Source organism: Simochromis diagramma, unplaced genomic scaffold (genome assembly GCF_900408965.1).
Source record: "Simochromis diagramma unplaced genomic scaffold, fSimDia1.1 OVJJ01000798.1, whole genome shotgun sequence".
Classification (NCBI taxonomy): domain Eukaryota; kingdom Metazoa; phylum Chordata; class Actinopteri; order Cichliformes; family Cichlidae; genus Simochromis; species Simochromis diagramma.
The window spans coordinates 156,654-175,194 of record NW_024386736.1 but is presented as its reverse complement, the minus strand read 5'-3'; the positions used below and the strand labels follow the sequence as shown (position 1 = coordinate 175,194).

Genomic DNA, 18,541 nt, shown 5'->3' with positions numbered 1-18,541 from the left:
ATATCCGTTAGCCAGTAAACACTAGATGCTGAATGGTGTTTGGAGATTACACTTCAAACTGTATAGGTTTTCAATGAGGAGAGCCTAATGAAAAAAGGCAATTATTTTTGATAGGCAGACAAGGCTGTCTGCCAATCACACAATCATGTCCTTGGTTCGCACACAAGGACGTTGCTTTCCGAATTGTTTCGGTCTGTTTACAACAATTTGTTCATAAGGAGGTGTGTGTTTGTTCTCCAGGAAAAGTGGGGGGAAGTTTCATTCACAAAACTGCAACCTAAGAAGAAGCTGCCAAATTGTGACACATGGAGGCGTGTTGTCTGCAGTCACTTGTGTCACTATAAGAAATGCTGCTAAATAATAAATGCTACTACTACTGCAACTAAGATGGGCATGAAATATATCTTCATTGATCCAGGCAGAGACGCTCCAGCTTTGCATATTATATATCAAAAGTATAAGAAGCAAGGTGCAGCCAAGGTTCAGCTCCTTGGGATCAGGATGTAAGCCACCACCTTGTTATAGGCCGCAACAACATGAGAATTTACCTACTTTGTTTTTGAGAAATCAGAAGAAACCCCCACAATCCCAGGTTTGAATTCATAGTTATTATTAGAGTTGTAGGAATGACTGAATATTATATGGTGTTGAGGTTATAGGATGATCGTTTACACCAAACTGCATAAATAAGGCAACAGCAATGATGCTCTGCTGAAATATACCAACAAAGCCTAAAGAAAAACTGATTTTATAATAATTTTACATTACATAAATCTTTGTTCATGTAAATTTTTCATTTGCTTTTGGAAGTATTAAGAAAATTCAGCAAAGAAACCAGGAATATAGTTTCACCATATGGGGTAAAACAAATGTTTCTTTATCCTTCTTCAAAACAGTTATGAGCAATACAATTTACAAAATTAGCATCATGTTGTCTTCAACAAGATGTGAAGCCAGTGATTAAGCACAATCATTGATCAGGGAATTTAAAGGGCATATTCCATTGTTATAGATCAACTTGTGACTATTTTTCACCCACAGAGGTCGCCCCCTGCTGCCATTACTAAATATATTCAGCTGTTGGCTTCAGTTTTGTGCTCCAGAGGTATGCCCGTGTTTTATCTACAGATAATGGTCCACTTCAAGAATATGCCAGTGATCTTTGATCATATTCTCTACAAACTCATTTTACATCGTGGGCCACATGCAGTTCATTTTGATCTTAAGTAGGCCACACCGGCGAAACTGTCCTTTCTGTCAGCGAAAAGAAGTTTAACGGCACATTTAGCGGAGATGTTATTTCAGCTGTATTTCTTAGTTTCTCTACATGATAAAGAAATTCTGCCGCACTAAATGAAAGAAATGTGTCAGCATGACTCTTTGGGCTTATGCTGTAAGAAATAAATGAGTAGAACTGCAGAAAAAGTGCTGTCAGACTGTGCTGTAACAGATAGTTTCTGTTAATAAACAGTAACTAACATTAGTTTTCTTTTTCTTTCTTTCTTTTTTTTGTTTCTTTACCATGGACCCAACCATTTTCCAAAGACGTCCAATGGGCCAGTTTGGAGTCTTTGCCAGGCCGATTCCGGCCACCAGGCCTTATGTTTGACACCGTACAGCATTAGATACCAGTGAACACTGTATAATGCAAATGATTTTATGTTGCTTTTCTTTTCAGTTGAAAGTAGCAAAACATTTAGTTTGTGACAAGTTGGAAAAGTTTAATTATAAATTTTCTGACTCAGTTATCCAAAAGCCTAATTTGGATGCAAAAGTCCCCTTTTAGAGCTGCAGATCCGTTTAATTCTGTTAAACTGACTTTGGATGATTTAACTGCGTTGGTTTGTTTTGGTATCACATACTGTGTACTTTACTGAGATGAAGGGTCAATGACTGTAGGATTTATGCGTTTCTGATCTTTGCAGCTGTGCTTCATGCAGCTTGTTGACATGCCAAGTTGGAGACATCATCTCTGATACCGTAGTCAGGAATCCAGCACATCTCATTCGTTCCACAGACTCGAGGCTGAGATGAAAAGTGAACACTTGCTGCCTATAATTCGGTCTGAACTAACCAATGTATATACAGCGAAGGCATGACTCACATCACTTTCATACTCATCAAACCATTCAGTGAGCTTCTTTGCCCTTTAGGGAAGCATTTGTTATGCTTCACAAATCATTTATTCAAGTTATTCATGTTTGTCACGCCTCTGTAGTTGTCAGACATATCTGGACCTGCTCCCGAGAACTTTTTGTTTAATTCAAGTCAGACATCTGAGAAAAGAAAACTTTTTAAAATACAATTAAATAGGTCTACGTGTAATTTAATCTAATGGTTTTGAATAGTTCAGGGTTAAATTAAATTACACTGAACACCAAAGCCTCTATATTTAAATTTATTTGTACTTGAATGACAATATAAATGACAGGCATGCAAGAAATAAAGTCCACACAGACAACACTGTAGAATCACTGGGGAAACATAAACCTCGTGCTGACAGCAGCAGTCGCCTTTCGTATGAGTTATGATGACAGAGTTTTCAAGCTTGATTGTGTCCTGCGTAACAATATGCGTATTCTGCACGAACTGCGAAGAGAGTCCACCAATTTGCATGTAATACAGTTCCACTTGCTGTGTAACATTAAAAGTCTAAAAATATCAGCTCACATAACACAGGACAGTTCATCGCTGTTGTTGTCTTGGCAAGAACCCAGCTCTTAAGCTCGAAATATCGCCTCGCTTCATTCAAGTGAATTTGAAAGCTGAAACCATAGACTGTATATAAAGATGGATAACATGACCACGTCCTGTTCAGTCGTCCCCTGGTGGCTGGTTGCAGTATAGGTTAAAAAATCTACCAGCTCCATGTTGAACATGGATGGAACTTTTCTCATCTCCTTTGGTTGATAGATAGATAGATAGATAGATAGATAGATAGATAGATAGATAGATAGATAGATAGATAGATAGATAGATAGATAGATAGATAGATAGATAGATAGATAGATAGATAGATAGATAGATAGATAGATAGATAGATAGATAGATAGCACTGGTCACATGTATTACAATACCAGAAGGGAAAAAAGGAACTACGTGGAAGGTGTAGGTTATCTGTGCCAAGCAAGTGTACTATTGGAATAATACACAGGCCTACTACATGCATCAGGGCAGTTGGAAAACAGTGCTTGGATGCATGAGTCACTCTGTCACTTCTGTCTCTCAGCTACAGAGTCTCACTGACCTCACACCTATGGCTCTACCTCACAGTGTAACAAGGAAGGACCTCTGCACTCTTCTATTCTCCTGACTCTTCAGCCTCGTCTAAGGAGAGGAATATAGTTTTTCTTATTATAAACTTCAGTGGTTCACACATCCTCCAACCACACACCCCCATATTTTGCTTCATTGCGGTTTATTTCACACCTCAAACATTTAGTAAACAATTAAGCAAATACAAGTAATCTGCAATAAATTACAGGTAATAATAAAATAAACTACTAATAAACTCTTTTACGCTATGTCCACACCTACACGGGTATTTTTGAAAACGCAGCTGTTTCGTCCACACGTAAACGGCGTTTGGAATCACCGAAAACGGAGATTTTTTTAAAACTCCTTTTTTGCGTTTACGTGTGGACGAGGAATACAGAGTTCGTCACACAACATCAAAGGTATGTGCCTTTTTTCACGTCACGCTGTGCGCCACGTTATTGTTTACATGAGATGAATTGCAGAATGGCAGATAGAGACGAAATACTGTTAATCTGACTATCTGCAGGTTTTACACGCAGTTACTGTCCCTCTATTTAGAAAGGCAGAGGCGTCACGGTGTGATTATTTTACGTGTAGTTTTTTTTCCCTGTGTAATAAAATTCAACATTGCTATCAATACATTTTTCAAAAAATGCCTCTCTGTGCAAAATGGGTTTAAAAACATAAACAGCTGTGGGATACTGTCCGGGATTTGAACCAGGGGAACAAATCAGTGGCAGGATCAGCCTGATATTATTTGTATCCCGCTGTAACTTTACTGTATAAAGTATAGTATAGTATGTATATCTCCAAAATGTCAGGAGTAGTCATTACAAGAAGTGTTTGTGAACTAAAAATCAAGAATGTGGGATACTGTTTGTCCGTGATTTAAACAGCCCAGCGCTGCTTCCGACGAAGGGAAAACCAATTCTGCAGGGGAGACCTACCTCAGCGCTTGTGCAGGTGAAGCCAAAGGGACGATATGCTTCACCATATTTTCTAGTCTTTGGCTTAGAATGAAGTTGGTTTGGAAACATATTCAGTGATGCCTCATCTCCTGCTTTGCGTTTCTGTAGGCGCCAGTGCTAGCAGTGTCCAAGCGTTTTGTTTTTTTTTCCCCCCTTTTCATGCCACGCCCCCCCTGCCATGGCTCTGCGCCCCCCCTAGGGGGCGGGCCCCACACTTTGGGAAGGTCTGTTATAAACAAACTCTGCTGTCCTCAAGCTCTTTATTTTTATTTTTTCACAGTACTCATATTAGTGACTCACCTCATATTAAGCCACTTAAAATGAAGAAGCAAAGTATTTCTGCAGCAGAGATGATTTTATCCACTTTGTTCATACTTGGATGGAAAGTAACAGAAGAAAACCGAACACAGCTCATAAACACAAACACCTCATACTAACTGCAGAGCACGGTGGTGGAGGTGTGATTTGTTTTGTAGCGTGGGCACAAGCTTCAGTCAATGAGTCGACCATGAAATCTGTCTTATAGGTAAGATGTGGGTATAATTGGGTCATGCAGCAGGTTTATGATCCCAGATACAGCAGCAAATCTACAACAGCATGGCTGAAAAAGAAAAGAATCAAGGTGTTGCAATGACCCAGGCAAAGTCCAGACGTCAACCTGAAACCCTGTGATGTGAAGAGAGCTGTGCATAAACAAATGACCGCAGTCTCTTTTATTTTCTTTATGTAAAGAAGATGGGCCAGAATTCCTCCACAGAAACTGATAAAGAGATAAAAGAAAGCAATTACTTAAATTATTGCCGCTAAAAGCTGTTCTATAAGCTACTCAACGTTTGGCTGTATTTGTTTTGTTTTATTTTATTTTTTATTTTTTCACAGTTCTCGGTCTTCAGAGAGATACTTCAGTGTATATCTATGTATATCACCAGATGCAGGAAATGTTTGCTTTTCTGACTTATTACCTGGTACTGGACTTTAACCCTGAGCTCCTGGAATATACTGTGTCCTTTGTCCGGGACCTCCCCTTCACTGAACCACTACAGGCGAGGTTCCCGCTCAGCCCACATTATTGATTCCCTGCATTATTCCATCCTCGCTACCTTGCCTCTTGTTCCCCTTTCATCCTCTAATTTGATCTCTCTCCCTCCCACAGAGTCTCTCTTCATTGAGATGCCGTCCCCTTCCCCACATCCATCAGAGCATCGCCTCCCTCTCCCACTCCTCTTATCTCATTACTCTCTCTAATTAGCCCCAAACGAGCCCGTAGGAACCAATAACACGCCTTTGCTCACACATATCAATGAGTTTCTCACACACGCACAGACACATGCACATCTGCAAAGCCACATTTCATTTGTGTCTGTGTGTGTGGATCTGCGAGTGTGACTCACATCAGTCTTTTTGACTATTTGGACTTGCTGATATGGCCATTAGTTTAGACAGACCTTTCTTTGGTTCATTATGCAAGTAGGAAAGGAAGTGTGTGTGTGTGTGTGTGTGTGTGTGTGTGTGTGTGTGTGTGTGTGTGTGTGTGTGTGTGTGTGTGTGTGTGTGTGTGTGTGTGCACGCTCGCTGGTCACCTCCTGGTATATAGTTCTGCCTGGGACAGAGTGGTTCACCATCAACTGTTCCCAAACAAACACCCATTTCCTGTGCCCAACTGAGATGCAAGCTGGTCTCACACACACACACACACACACACACACACACACACACACACACACACACACACACACACACACAGTGTTCACACATGCAAACCCATGTGCAAACACGCAAGCAAACAGACAAGTGTGCAAGTCCATTCATGCGATTAACTCTGAGCCCCAGCAAAAGTAATGAGATAATTTCCTGTTTGTTGGTTTTTTTTACTGTCATTTCACCAAATGTCATGTTCCTCTGTTTGTGAATGTATTGTTGGGACATTTTATAATGTAAACATTGCGTGTTGACAGTCAGACAGTTTTAAATGGAGCACTGTGTTTAATTATGGCAAGAGAAAGTCGTGTCTGACCGAGAATGGGAAGCAACCCAGGCACAGCTGCAAGTGCAGCTAAACAAACACTCATACATAAAAGATGAGTCCCCCAACCCCACCGCCCTCCCCACGACATACACACATACACGCGCTGCACTATATCTATAAGTGTTTACCTGAGTCTATTGACTAATCTCCTTTTCGTGGGATTTCATTTACCACCTCTCCGTGTACCCTGGAAGTGGACAAACAAGGTTCCTCCGTTCCACTTGTTATTTTAAACCTGTATGGATCTGTGCACCTGTGTGTTTATTTCCGACTTTTCCGTCTCTCCTCTCCGTTTTCCTCTCCCCTCCTTCAGGCCCCAAGTCGGTCTGAGAGGACAGAAAAATACCTTTAGGTGTTTTTCATCAGCGCCACTCACCTATCTGTGTATAAAATGGGTTATGTGCTGCCTCACCGAGCCTCAGCTCAGCCTGTTTAGCATTGTGTAATGAATTAAGAGTGCTGCCCATTATGAGTGTGTGTGCAAGCAGGTTAGAGTGGATCAATAGCATCCGTGGAGTGAAAGGAAACTAAATCTCTCATCTCTGTCCCCATCTCACTCAGCTGTATCTGTCTCCTTTATTATCGGTGCTCCCCTCATCCTCACCCCCCAACCCCCTGCTATCCCTCTCTCCTTCTATCTCTCTCTGCCTCTCTCTCTCACCCAGAAGCAATGAGTGACTTGAAGGGCAGAGGGTGAAAATAGGAATTAACCACAGAGAGCGAGTGAGTGACAGAGCCTGAGAGGAGAAGGAAACGGAGGGATAGACCATGTAAAAGAGATGGGAGAGAAAGATTGTCCCCGATATTGATCTGGTAATCCTCATTGTGCTCTCTGGCAATTCTAATCTTCCTCCTACACAAGATAAGGAGACGCAAGGAAAGGGCAAGAGAGAGAGGGAGAGAGAGAGAAACAGACTACATGGTGGGAGGGAGTGGTGGGTGAAATGAAACTGTGGGAGGAGGAGCAGTGCCATCCAGTGGTTCAGAGAAACCCTGCACTCAGGGTTTCTTATTATGTCATTATCATACACGTGATAGTGCTCGTGGTAATGTTTCGTCAACATTGAGAGGTGCCTATTCGTAATGCCGTGATCGAACACTCGAACATATCACCTCCTTTCCCCTCAGCACAGAAGGAGCTACAAGAGTTCAACATGCTTTAAATGTAGGGCGACATGTGTGGCATTATGTAGACACAAATACACGTTGAGATACACAATTTGTCCCATTAAACACAGTAAAATACTGTCAGATATCGCAGGTGTTTTACTGTGTTTAAACTGTTTTCATGCACTTTCTCACTTGTTTCCTTGGTTTTCTGCACATTATTTAACTTGTTTTTTTCTTGAGCGAAGACAAAATCACAGCTTCCGTGGCAAATCCTGTGTGCTTACATTTCCCACAGGGGTGCAGCTTAGTTAGTGTTCAAGTGACCGCTCTGCAAAAGAACGCTGACTGGCTGACTACATGTAGTTATTCAGCCAGAGTGTTGATGTCCCCACATCCACACACGTCCCCACACACTCTCTGCCACACAAACATTAGAGACCACATTATGCACCCATAACAAATACAGTACTTTAGAGCCCGAGCATTTACACTGGCATCAGTCACTGCTTTTGCCACTGCAGACCTGAGGGACAGCCTCTGCAGCTCACTTTGTCATTTTACAGCTTTTTAAAGATCACTTGTTAAACGAGGTCAAGGAACTTGATATAACGTGATTTCACACAGATGAGTTATGGGTGGACTCAAGCAAAAGAGGACTCGAGTGTGACTTAGAAAGAATAAAGAAGTACTGTATAATACAATACAGTGGTGTACACTTGGAAAAGCACCAAGGTCACTGCAGTTAAATAACACTAAAATAACTTCTGAAAATTAACTGTGGAAAAAACTATTTAGTTTGCTGGCACAAAAACAAAAATATATCTGAAACAACACTGTGTGTCAAAATAGCTCAAAAAGCATACAGGAAATGTGTCTTCATTTTGAATTTTGCTCATTTTTGTCACATTTGTTAACACAACACTTAGTGCTGCATATGTTTACTTAGAGAGGAGTTATCTGTGTGAATGGTATATTTCAGTCACATTGCTGCCTCCAGTTTCACTCATTTGCATCTTCAGTTGTAAGCTACATGTATATTACCTGCCCAGCTAACACAGTCAAAGACTAGCTGGTGAATCTATTGGAGCATTAAGTCGGTCTATATTCAGATATTACCATTAAAAGTTGACAGAGTTTAAAAACAGAAGTAAAAAGAGAATTTGTATTGATCTGCAGGCTTGAAACTCCAGATGAATTGTAATGCTGCTCCACATCTACTGAATGCATAATTAAGCAGCTGCTTGCTCGACATTCCACCATGACAGTTTTATAAGGTAATGGGTTTTGGCCACTAAAGTTAAAATGTAAAGCGCAGCCATCATCAGATCATTCGCTCTGAGAATGAATTCCTAGACCTGAATATCAGCATTGCTTAGGAGGTGAGACTACATGCAGGGTCCAGGTACTTCCTGGAGGTACCTGGAACTCCTGGAAATACCTGGAAGTGTGCTGTTGATTAACCCCAACCACACTTTACTATTGCAGCTGCCTCAAGTGTGTTTTCTGATGCTAAAAAAGAGGCCCAGTTATAGAAAAAGGGATCAACATAAGGATTTTTTTATTATACTGTCTGCAAAATCAACATAAATCATCATAGGACATAAAACATAACTAACATTGATATAGAACATTTAAAACATCAACAGTGACAAAAGGCAGGTTGCTTACCATATTTGCACTACCTTTTACCTTTTTATCACAGAGCTAAGTCATCCTGAGTGATAACAACCCTTACATGTGTGTTTTTTGTTTGTTTTGTTGGGTTTTTTTGGACAAGCTGGACTATTTTGAGGTACGTTTTTAAAAGGGTTTTTGATATGTGGGTAATTCCATCTTATGCAGCCAATTTTTAGGACATTTTCAGCTCAAATATCTTCAATTTGCAATATGGTATAAGGTCTGAACATATACAAAGAGTCCTGTGAAATTTTAGCTTCATATATCAAATAGTTTTCAAAATATATATTTCTGAAAAATGATCCTTTGACCCACTTGCAAATTATTTTTTACACTTTGAAATCTGTGGCAACGTTTGAACATGAATATGTCAACAACTATTAAAGTGATATTTTCACTGGTCTTTCGTGCCATCACAATGATTTACGATCTGTAATTTTGGACAGATACATCACAAAACTTCTGAGCGTTGGCTAATACTGTCTATGGATATAACTTTCTGAAGTGTTTAACTGAGAATTATGGTCATGTTCCGGTAACTCTCAAGACTTTGAAAAACCAAAAAACACAAATATTTTAGAAATCTGTCAAAAACTTGTTTAAAACTAAAAATTATGGAATATTCACAGAACTCACATTTTTATGCTCAAATCTGAGCCGCCACACTGGACTAACAGAAACTAATCAAGCATAACATCCAATCACTGAAATGATTTTTCCTCTCCAGTAAGTAAATCACTATAATTTTTCATCTCAATCAAAATAATAATAATTTACTTTACTATTTTTTCTGCTTTTGGACAACAACAGTTTTAGCAGTTAGATTTAATAGCTTGAACAAACTAGATGATTAACCATTATATAAACATAAATTAAACTGAATTACCAATGCTGGCTTAAACCTTACTTTAGGTGGTGGTGTGATAAATTTCTTTTAAGCACTGTATGTATTCTGAAAGTACAGGTTGGGGTCATCAGAGGTGATGACTCGGATCTCACTGGGTTAAACCTGGAAAAGTGTTGCGTTATCAACTAAGAATGGAAATAAAGAACTTGTTTGCTCACAGTATGTCACGGTTCTGGGTCCGTTGGACCCAGTATTTTGAGTTTATTATGTTTTGGTTTATTTTTGCATTATGGATTGTTTTCTGATGTTCTGGTGCTTTGTTTATTATTATCATTATGGATCTGTTTCTGTTATTCTTGGTGAGGGATCAGTTCTTAGGTTTTGGGTTCTCATGTGTGTTGCAGTTTCTGTTCAGTGTCTAGTCTGTCTCTCAGTGTCATGTCTGCATCTGGTTTAGTAATTCTTGTTTCCTGTCTTATTGTGAAAGTCTTTGTCTTATGTTAGTGTGTGCAGCTTAGCTCCCCCGTCTCGTTAGCCCTGATCTCCCCCAGCTGTGTCTCCCTTCTGTTGCCCATTCCCTCATTACTACCCTGTGTATTTAAGCCCTGTGTTTTCCTATGCTCGGTGTTGCGTCGTACCATCAGATTATACCTGTGTGTTTCTGTTCTCCATAGTCCGTGTTCACTTCATGTTTTGTTTTCGTACCAGCAATAAAGCTGAGGTTTTTGAGTTTCAAGTTAGTGTCTGAGTCCCGCGTTTGGATCCTCCTTTCCGCCTGCCTGCACACAGAGCCCTGACACAGTAGCTTACTTAAGTTGCTTACTAAACAGCAACAAGGAAATACTGTATGTGCTCCATCTGAAACATGCCTCTGTATAAACTACAACAGTTACTCAACGAGCAACCAGGTAATGGGAATCCCTCAAAATCTTGTGGAGCTCAAACTTAAAGGCTCTTTTAGGTGCACTTTCAACCAATATCTCTAGCTGGATACAACATTTTGGACAATATGTGAACACTCTTAATTTAACACAAACACTCCTTTTCTTCCTTCCTTTCTATCTCCCCTTTTCCTCCAGCCGCATTTGACATCCGCAAGGGCCATTTATTAACATGGATTATTTGTCGAAACGAACAAAACCTGGCAGGAAAATAGCAGCCTCTCTACCGACCCCTCATCCCCACCCCTTTTCTCTGAGCCAATACACCACCAGAAGCCCCGCAGCAAGACTGAGATAAAATGAAAGAAAGACAGAGAGACATGTGAGAACAGCAGAAAGAATCCACTTTTTCATTGACCTTTTCTTGGAACATCATTCACAAGGCCCTGGGTTTGATTGCGTCTCTGTGTTTGAGATTAGCCATCAATAACTGTGTCGTTAATGTCAAGCCACCGCTGACCCGACTTCCTCTGGTAGGCAGATAGGAAGGAAAAAAGACAGAGCAGCTAGCTGTCTAGTAACCCAAGCACCACAAAATGGACAAAGCTGGATCACAACTCCAGTGTTTGAACTGTGCAGGAAATCAAATAAAAGGAGCCACATCCAGAAAGCACTGGCATTTGTACAGTATAAGACAATATCGATCCCTTTATTCACCACACCTGCTGCTGTACATCCCACGAGTGATGTAACAGTTTCAGTTCCACTGCAGTCGATTTTGGTCAGAAAATTAGGAATGTTGCCAGGGAAACAGGACTGTAAAATCAGTCAGTAAACGTGACAACATGACACACGGGTACATTACATGCCCAACATTTTTTACATATAATCAGTTACAGTTACATTTTTGTCACTATAACAAGACTATGTGAGGAATACTAATATTCACATTTACTACTGTACATTCCATGAAATATATTACATGAAATTTTAACATCCTGTTTCCTGCAAATATTTTAGAAATGTTTGTTAATGTAATGTTAAGCTGTTTTGTTTTATAAGCAGTTAATTTGTTTTACTTTACTATTATAAATAAATAGATATTTATTAGCATTACTACATTATCTGTATTTGAAGCCACAATATTGTAAATGAAAGAATAATGTATAAATGTTTATGTATGGTATGACGTTGATAAGTTTGATAATACATTTAAAAAGTACATTTCTTTACCATATTACCACAGACATGCATTTTTAGCTAACTGGTATGAATGTGAGAGTGAATGGTTGTCTTTCTCTCTGTGTGTTAGCCTTGCATTAGACTGAACAGCTGTTAAAACCATGGTGTAACTAGCCTTTCTCCCTATGACAGCTGGAATAGGCTCCAGCCCCATTGCAAACTTGAATTAGACGAGCAGAAGAAAACGAATGGATGATTTATATATTTTGAATTGTATGATTGGAAGATATATTTGTACAAATTATTCTCAGGTTGAACTGGGTCCTGAAAACCTTGCAGACAGTGAAGTAGATGAGACAGATGTTCTGTAGATATTCTGTATATAAAGCACCAGGTGTTTCTGTGTGACCAGTCACTGCTTCAGGGAGCAGATCAGGAAGACTGGGATATGCTGGAAGGTAATATGTTAAGATTTTGCAGAACTGGGTGAGCTGACTTCAGATCATGACGTTGGGGATCAAAGGTTGCCAGGTTTGCCTCTTTGGAGCAGGAAAGAAAAAACGAGTTTACTGTACAGATGATGTGCGCGCCCTGCACTGTCTGCAGGATGTGAATTCCAAAAAGGCTGACAATCTTGAGAAACCTTAATAATAACATGGAATTTGATCAAGTGTGTTTATTTTTATCATTTTCATCATGTGGATTTTATTTATTAATTAATTTTTATTTTTTATTTATATTAGGGGAAAATCCCAGACCAGTACAAACCATTTACACTTACACAGTGTGACACTGCTGCCTACTTGTAAGCAAGGATGCAGACCGGGAACACCATGCTAGCACACGTGATGAGGAGGAAGGCCGAGGCACCAAAGCTACGGTCGAATATGGGGATAGCGACAGAGCTGTTGGCAAAATTGGTATTATACATAAGGAAACAACGCAGAGGCAAATCAACGGCTGCCAGGTCCTTCAGGTAGATCCCAATCCTCCTGGAAGCCTGCTGATGAGCTTGGCAGAAGTGAAACGCCTTGCCAGCGAAGAGAAAAGAAGCCGAGGGAGCAGATTTACAACTGAAGGAAAAAGTTTCAACAGTTTGAGATTGGTTTAATTACTCGTGAAATTCTGCAAAGGAAAATAAATTAGGTCCCTGTGTCTGTGATCCTTTTCCTTTAGTCAATTAAAACATAAAACTAATGAGCAATGCTCTGCTGAGCCACATGTGACACACTCTACTGTTTATGAAATACCCAAGATCCAACAACATCGCTAAACATCAACATGAGAATGATGGACTCAAATGTCAAGCTGTGCACAGATCACAGCCGAGAAAATACGAGTCCAACAGAAGAGCCAGACCATCCAGTCCAATTCAAGTTTATTTTTAGAGCAATTTAGAATAAATAAAACTAAAAAAGTCTGAAAAAAAGATTATTAAGTGCCAAATAACTGAGTAGAAGCTAACTCTAATCCCGTGGAGAACATGTTTGTTTTCAAAAGGGATTTTAAAATCTCAAGTGTAGGAGCCAGCTTAATATAGAGAGGCAGTTCATTCCATTATTTGTAACCACAACAGGAAACGCTCGTCCCGTGGGTGCTTCGGTCTTCACAACAAGAAATGACCGGTCAGAGGATCCGAGAGATATGTGCAGAAGATGTGCCAGGTAGGCAGGAGCCAGACCGTTTCAAAATTTAATGAAAAGTGCCCTGAACTGCAGGTTCAGGGCACTATCCCAAAGTGATGGAACTGTTTCCTACAAAGCGAATGTGACTTTGTTTTTTGTTTCTCACTAATCTTAGTTACTTTCACATTAACACTTGGTAAAAACTTAACTTTTAATTTCACAGAGGTGAAAATTTGCTTTGCATTCAGAAGTCAATTAAGAAAGCTCATGTTAGTGTCTTAAAAGTTTGAGTTAGGTTTCCCCAAACTTTTACTTACAAGCTCTCAGTTCTGAAAAAGCAACTGAAAATTGCAAAATCTAATTTTTCAAGGGCAGCATTTTTTTCCAGTGGCAGAAGCAAGCTTCTATAGTCAGTAGAAAAACTAGGATTGTAACGTATTCCTCTGCCTTTGTTTGCCTGCACAGTGAAGGTTTGTCATTTTTCACTTACAAATAACCTTCTTCCTTTGTAGCTTTGATGGCTAAAAGACTTCACACAAGGCTGATTGGATGCCTGTTTGATTCGAGTTTTTCAAATTACACTATAAAAAGAGTTTTTTCCTTCAGCGAGTAAAAGAGAAAGCTCTCTGGGCATCTTCAGGGCAAAGAGTCAAATTCAGTAAAAATCCTTGGATTTTTATCTTCCTACATTTTCAAATGGTCTTAGTAACGTCTTCATAGTATAAGGGACACATTTCAGAATATTGATTTGATAATGTCAAATATCTGTTTAATAATTCAGAGCATTAAACATAATATTTACATTTTTTCTTTAAACTAAAGCAGAATGCTGGGAGCCAAAGGTAGGATTAATTTAAGCACTATAGTATAGTAATACTATCCAAGTATGCTAAAACATCAGCAATGTTGCTACTATTACTAACTGGTTTTGCCTCGTTACCAAATCTTTATTTTGACATTATCACCCCCAGTTTCTGGCCACATTTCAGTGGAGTCAACTGTAATCACTGTTCCTACCATGTTATTACTGATAATTAATTAATAATTTAGAAATTTCCACATTATTTCCTTCTTGATTCTAACTTGTTACTGTGCTATTACCACTTCGTTACAAGTCTGCTGTGCTGAAACAAAAGTGCTACCCAGAATGTTTTGGTTTGTCTCATTAAAAATGTATGTATGTAAAAATAATTGACCAGTATATTTTATCAGACTGTGGGTGTCTACAGACAAACGCTCATGTCACATGACTCCACAGACAGACCCTGCTTGGACTATTTAAAACTGTCCCTCTGAGATCTTTTACCATAGACTGACCTGAACAGGAGACCCACCTCCACATTACGATGATGCAGGTAAGAATAATGCAAGCTACACATTAACGACCCCCCCCCCCCCCCCCCCCCCCCCAAAAAAAAATGTTAAATTTAAAATGATATGATGATATGGTACGGTATATTCTGCATTTGACAGGTTATTGATGTATGTTTAATTGACTTGTGTGAAAATTGTTAAAGTAATTGTACAAATATATAAATAACAGAACTGTACTGTTTATTAGACAAGTTCAGTTTAAACAGACTCCAGAAAAAATACAAATATATTATTTTCTCTCAGGTTTGGTATAATCTGCTAAATGAGCTCAGTTTCAGTTTAAAAGAGAATTAAAGGGGGGGGGGGGGGGGGGGTTGAAGGCTGCAGACATCAACAAAAGTGCCAGACTACCTCATCCTAACAGACAACCTACGTGTGCTGCCTGTAATCTCTTTCTACTGTTGACTTTATCCTGTTACCTGATATTTTTAGTTAACCATTAGCAGGCACTCCCAGTTCCGCTGACAACGTGTCATCAGTTTACAGACGCTTGACCTGTGACCTCACTCTCTGTGACGCATGCACAGAACAAATGTGGGGGAATAAAACAGATTTTGCTTCACTGAGCCCGTGTAACACCCTGTTCTCCAGAGAAGTTACACAAATAATTGCAAAACTTTATGGCAAACATCAGAGTCATCCTGCAGGGAAACCCCAAATGTCATCACTGCTGGATACTGGTGGTATCATAGCAGAGGTGGCAAAATTACACACATTGCTTACTCAAGTAGAAGTACAGGTACATGTGTTAAAAAAATATACCAGTAAAAGCTGGTAAGTACTGAAGGATCTTCTTTTCTCAGGTACAAGTGAAAAAGTACAGACTCTGAAATATAAGTATTTTTAAGAGGCGACCAAAAGAACAAAATATCTGCATGATTTTCTGTCATAAAAAAGACAAACATTTTTCTAGGGTACAGGAAACCAGTGTAGATGCTGGAGGTGCTATGATCTCTTTCCTCTCCTCTAGGAGACATTCCTCGTAGCTCTGCTCGTTCTTGTGGCCTCAGTCCACTCCAGCTCCCAGTTTTACCTTCCCATTGACTGTGATGACATATATCGCAATGACAACACAAGCTCCAGTGGAGTCTACAAAATCTACCCAGGAGGTCCCACTACTCCCCTGCATGTCTACTGCGACATGGACACTGATGGAGGGAGATGGACTGTCAGTATCAAATCCTATCATCATATTTTCAAATAAATGTCAAAGTTTTTTGGGGGGGGGGGGGGGTGTCACCGTGCTGCAGAATAAAACATGTATTTTTGTGCTGACAAACATGTCTGTTTGTCAGCACAAAAATACCAAGCTGAATTTCATGAAACCCTCTGGAGTGGTGGCACCTGGGCAAAAATGAAAAGTTACATCTTTAATTATGATATATGTTTTTGGCATCAGTGGAGAATGCAGATGTGACCAACTAATAATGTTAGATAAATATATAGCATTTAATGTTAGTAAACATTAAAGGTCTCATTTTGTTTCGTATTCTCCCTCTCAGGTATTTCAGAGGAGGATCGATGGGACAGAAAGCTTCTTCAGGCCCTGGAGGCACTATAAGACAGGGTTTGGGAATGTGGCTGGAGAATATTGGCTGGGTGAGTGCAGGAAGGAGAAGTGCATTAAATACAAGGCTGCTTTTAATCTAAACTTGGTGTGGCGAGATGAAATGATGGAGCCTGGGAAAGAAACAGTGTCAGAAATAGGATGCTGGTGCACGATGCAAAGTGAAACAGAGCTGTGTATGTGTGTCTTTCCAGGTCTGGAAAACATCTTCCTGCTGACTATGAGGAAGGAGAACGAGCTGCGGGTCGACATGGAGGACTGGAACGGAGAAAGGAGGTCCGCACAGTACTCCTCATTCTCAATTGAGTCTGAGACTGTTGGGTATCAGCTTCACCTGGGCAGCTTCACTGGCGGTGCAGCAGGTGAGGAGTGTGTCGGGCACAAGAGACTGTGGATCATTCTTAAACCTGGCCAAAAATAAAATTATAATAATGAAAGAACATATTGATTTTTAAAATTTTGTTTAAGTGGAAAAATTCTATTAAAGAGATATGCCAGTGTAGATTATTAATTTGAATAATGTTTTTTTTTTTATCTTAATGGTTTGCAAAGTGCAGTATTTGGTCTGTAAAGAGTCATTCTCTTCCTTTGAAAGGAAAAACAGCTAAAGAGACAATTGTTAAGATAATAATTAGGAATTAACTGCTGAAAATAAAGGCTGAGGAAAAGTTCCAAACTATTTTCCTCTACATATTATCTCCAAGTAAATTAACTACTTCTGTCAAACACAAAACGCCAAATAACAAATACAAACCCGTGTGAGAAAAGTAAAAAAGACCATAGAACCTTCTTAGTCTTGACTGCACTCACATTTTCCCTGTTTTCTTCTTCTAGGGGACAGTTTATCTGAACACAACTCCATGAAGTTCACCACGTATGACAAAGATCAGGATCTGTGGGATAAAAACTGCGCTCAGCATTATTTGGGTGGGTTCTGGTACAATCAGTGTCACATCACTAACCCAAACGCGCCTCATGGTGCCATTGGGTATGATAACGTCCACGTGATTTGGCATACATGGAAGGGCTGGAACTACTCCCTCAAGACCATTGCCATGAAAATTCGATTAAGACCTAAGTGTTCATGCAGAAATTAACCTGATTTTCTAAAGATAAACAAGATTATGATAGTACCCACCCTCCATCGCACGAGAAGAGCTGGGATGTGTGGGGACACCATCTCTAACACCCAAGTTGTTCTTGCTGAAATTAATTTACAAGCAATAAAGAAACAGTTAAAACACCATTTATTTCCTTTTTTTTTTTAGTTTAGTGCCTTGTTTCAAAAATACAAACTGTAATAATAGTTTAAATCTGCATACATCTACTTTTGAAATTTCTTATTACAATATTATGTTATTTAATAACATATCGACCCAAATATCAGTAGTATTGATACTAACGCTGGTAATAGCATCTGATCGATACTAGCGCTACAGGCCTGATACTTTCTCTCTATCCTGTAAGATAGAGTAGACTAAGTTTAAAAGTTGCAGTTAGTAGGAGGAGGAGAAGGAGGTGCCATTCAGCTCCTATTAGAAACTGTATGATATGCTACTGGAAAAGGTGAAAGGCATTTTCATTGTGCTAGCTCTTTCATAAATATAATAAATGGTGTTTTTTTAAACTATCTCTGTTCTTGACTTCTGTCATTTTTCAAAGAGTCTACATGCTTGCCAGGAGACTAACATCAGGGGCAGCAGAGCTTTGAGCTTAAAGCTAATTTCATCTGGCTAACTAGCTAACAGGGATAATGCTAGCATGTTCGTCGATAGCTTTCTGATGGTTTTTTAATTCTTATTTTGATATTTGCTGTTTTCACACTCATTTAAAGTCCATACCTTGTACTTCACCATTTTCATTTACTTACTATTAGTAGCGGCCTCTCACAAAGCACATTATATGTTCCCAATTTTTAGTTGAATCTGCCAAAGATAACGCAGTTAGACAGGTATTAAATATTATATTAGCAATATTTATTAATATTCCCAAGTGTAAATTGCCCTATGGAGTTACAAATCAAAGT

General features: G+C 39.4%; 1 protein-coding gene across 1 annotated transcript; it reads left to right on the top strand.

Moving 5' to 3' along the window:
* Positions 1 to 1,437: 1,437 nt before the first annotated feature.
* LOC120741212 (microfibril-associated glycoprotein 4-like) lies at positions 1,438 to 18,396 on the top strand. Its single transcript, XM_040044001.1, has 7 exons — positions 1,438 to 1,443; positions 7,620 to 7,624; positions 14,900 to 14,929; positions 15,919 to 16,116; positions 16,451 to 16,547; positions 16,710 to 16,877; positions 17,350 to 18,396. Exons 3-7 carry the CDS (start codon positions 14,921 to 14,923, stop codon positions 17,610 to 17,612), a joined length of 735 nt encoding a protein of 244 aa, XP_039899935.1. The 5' UTR covers positions 1,438 to 1,443; positions 7,620 to 7,624; positions 14,900 to 14,920; the 3' UTR covers positions 17,613 to 18,396.
* Positions 18,397 to 18,541: the final 145 nt, after the last annotated feature.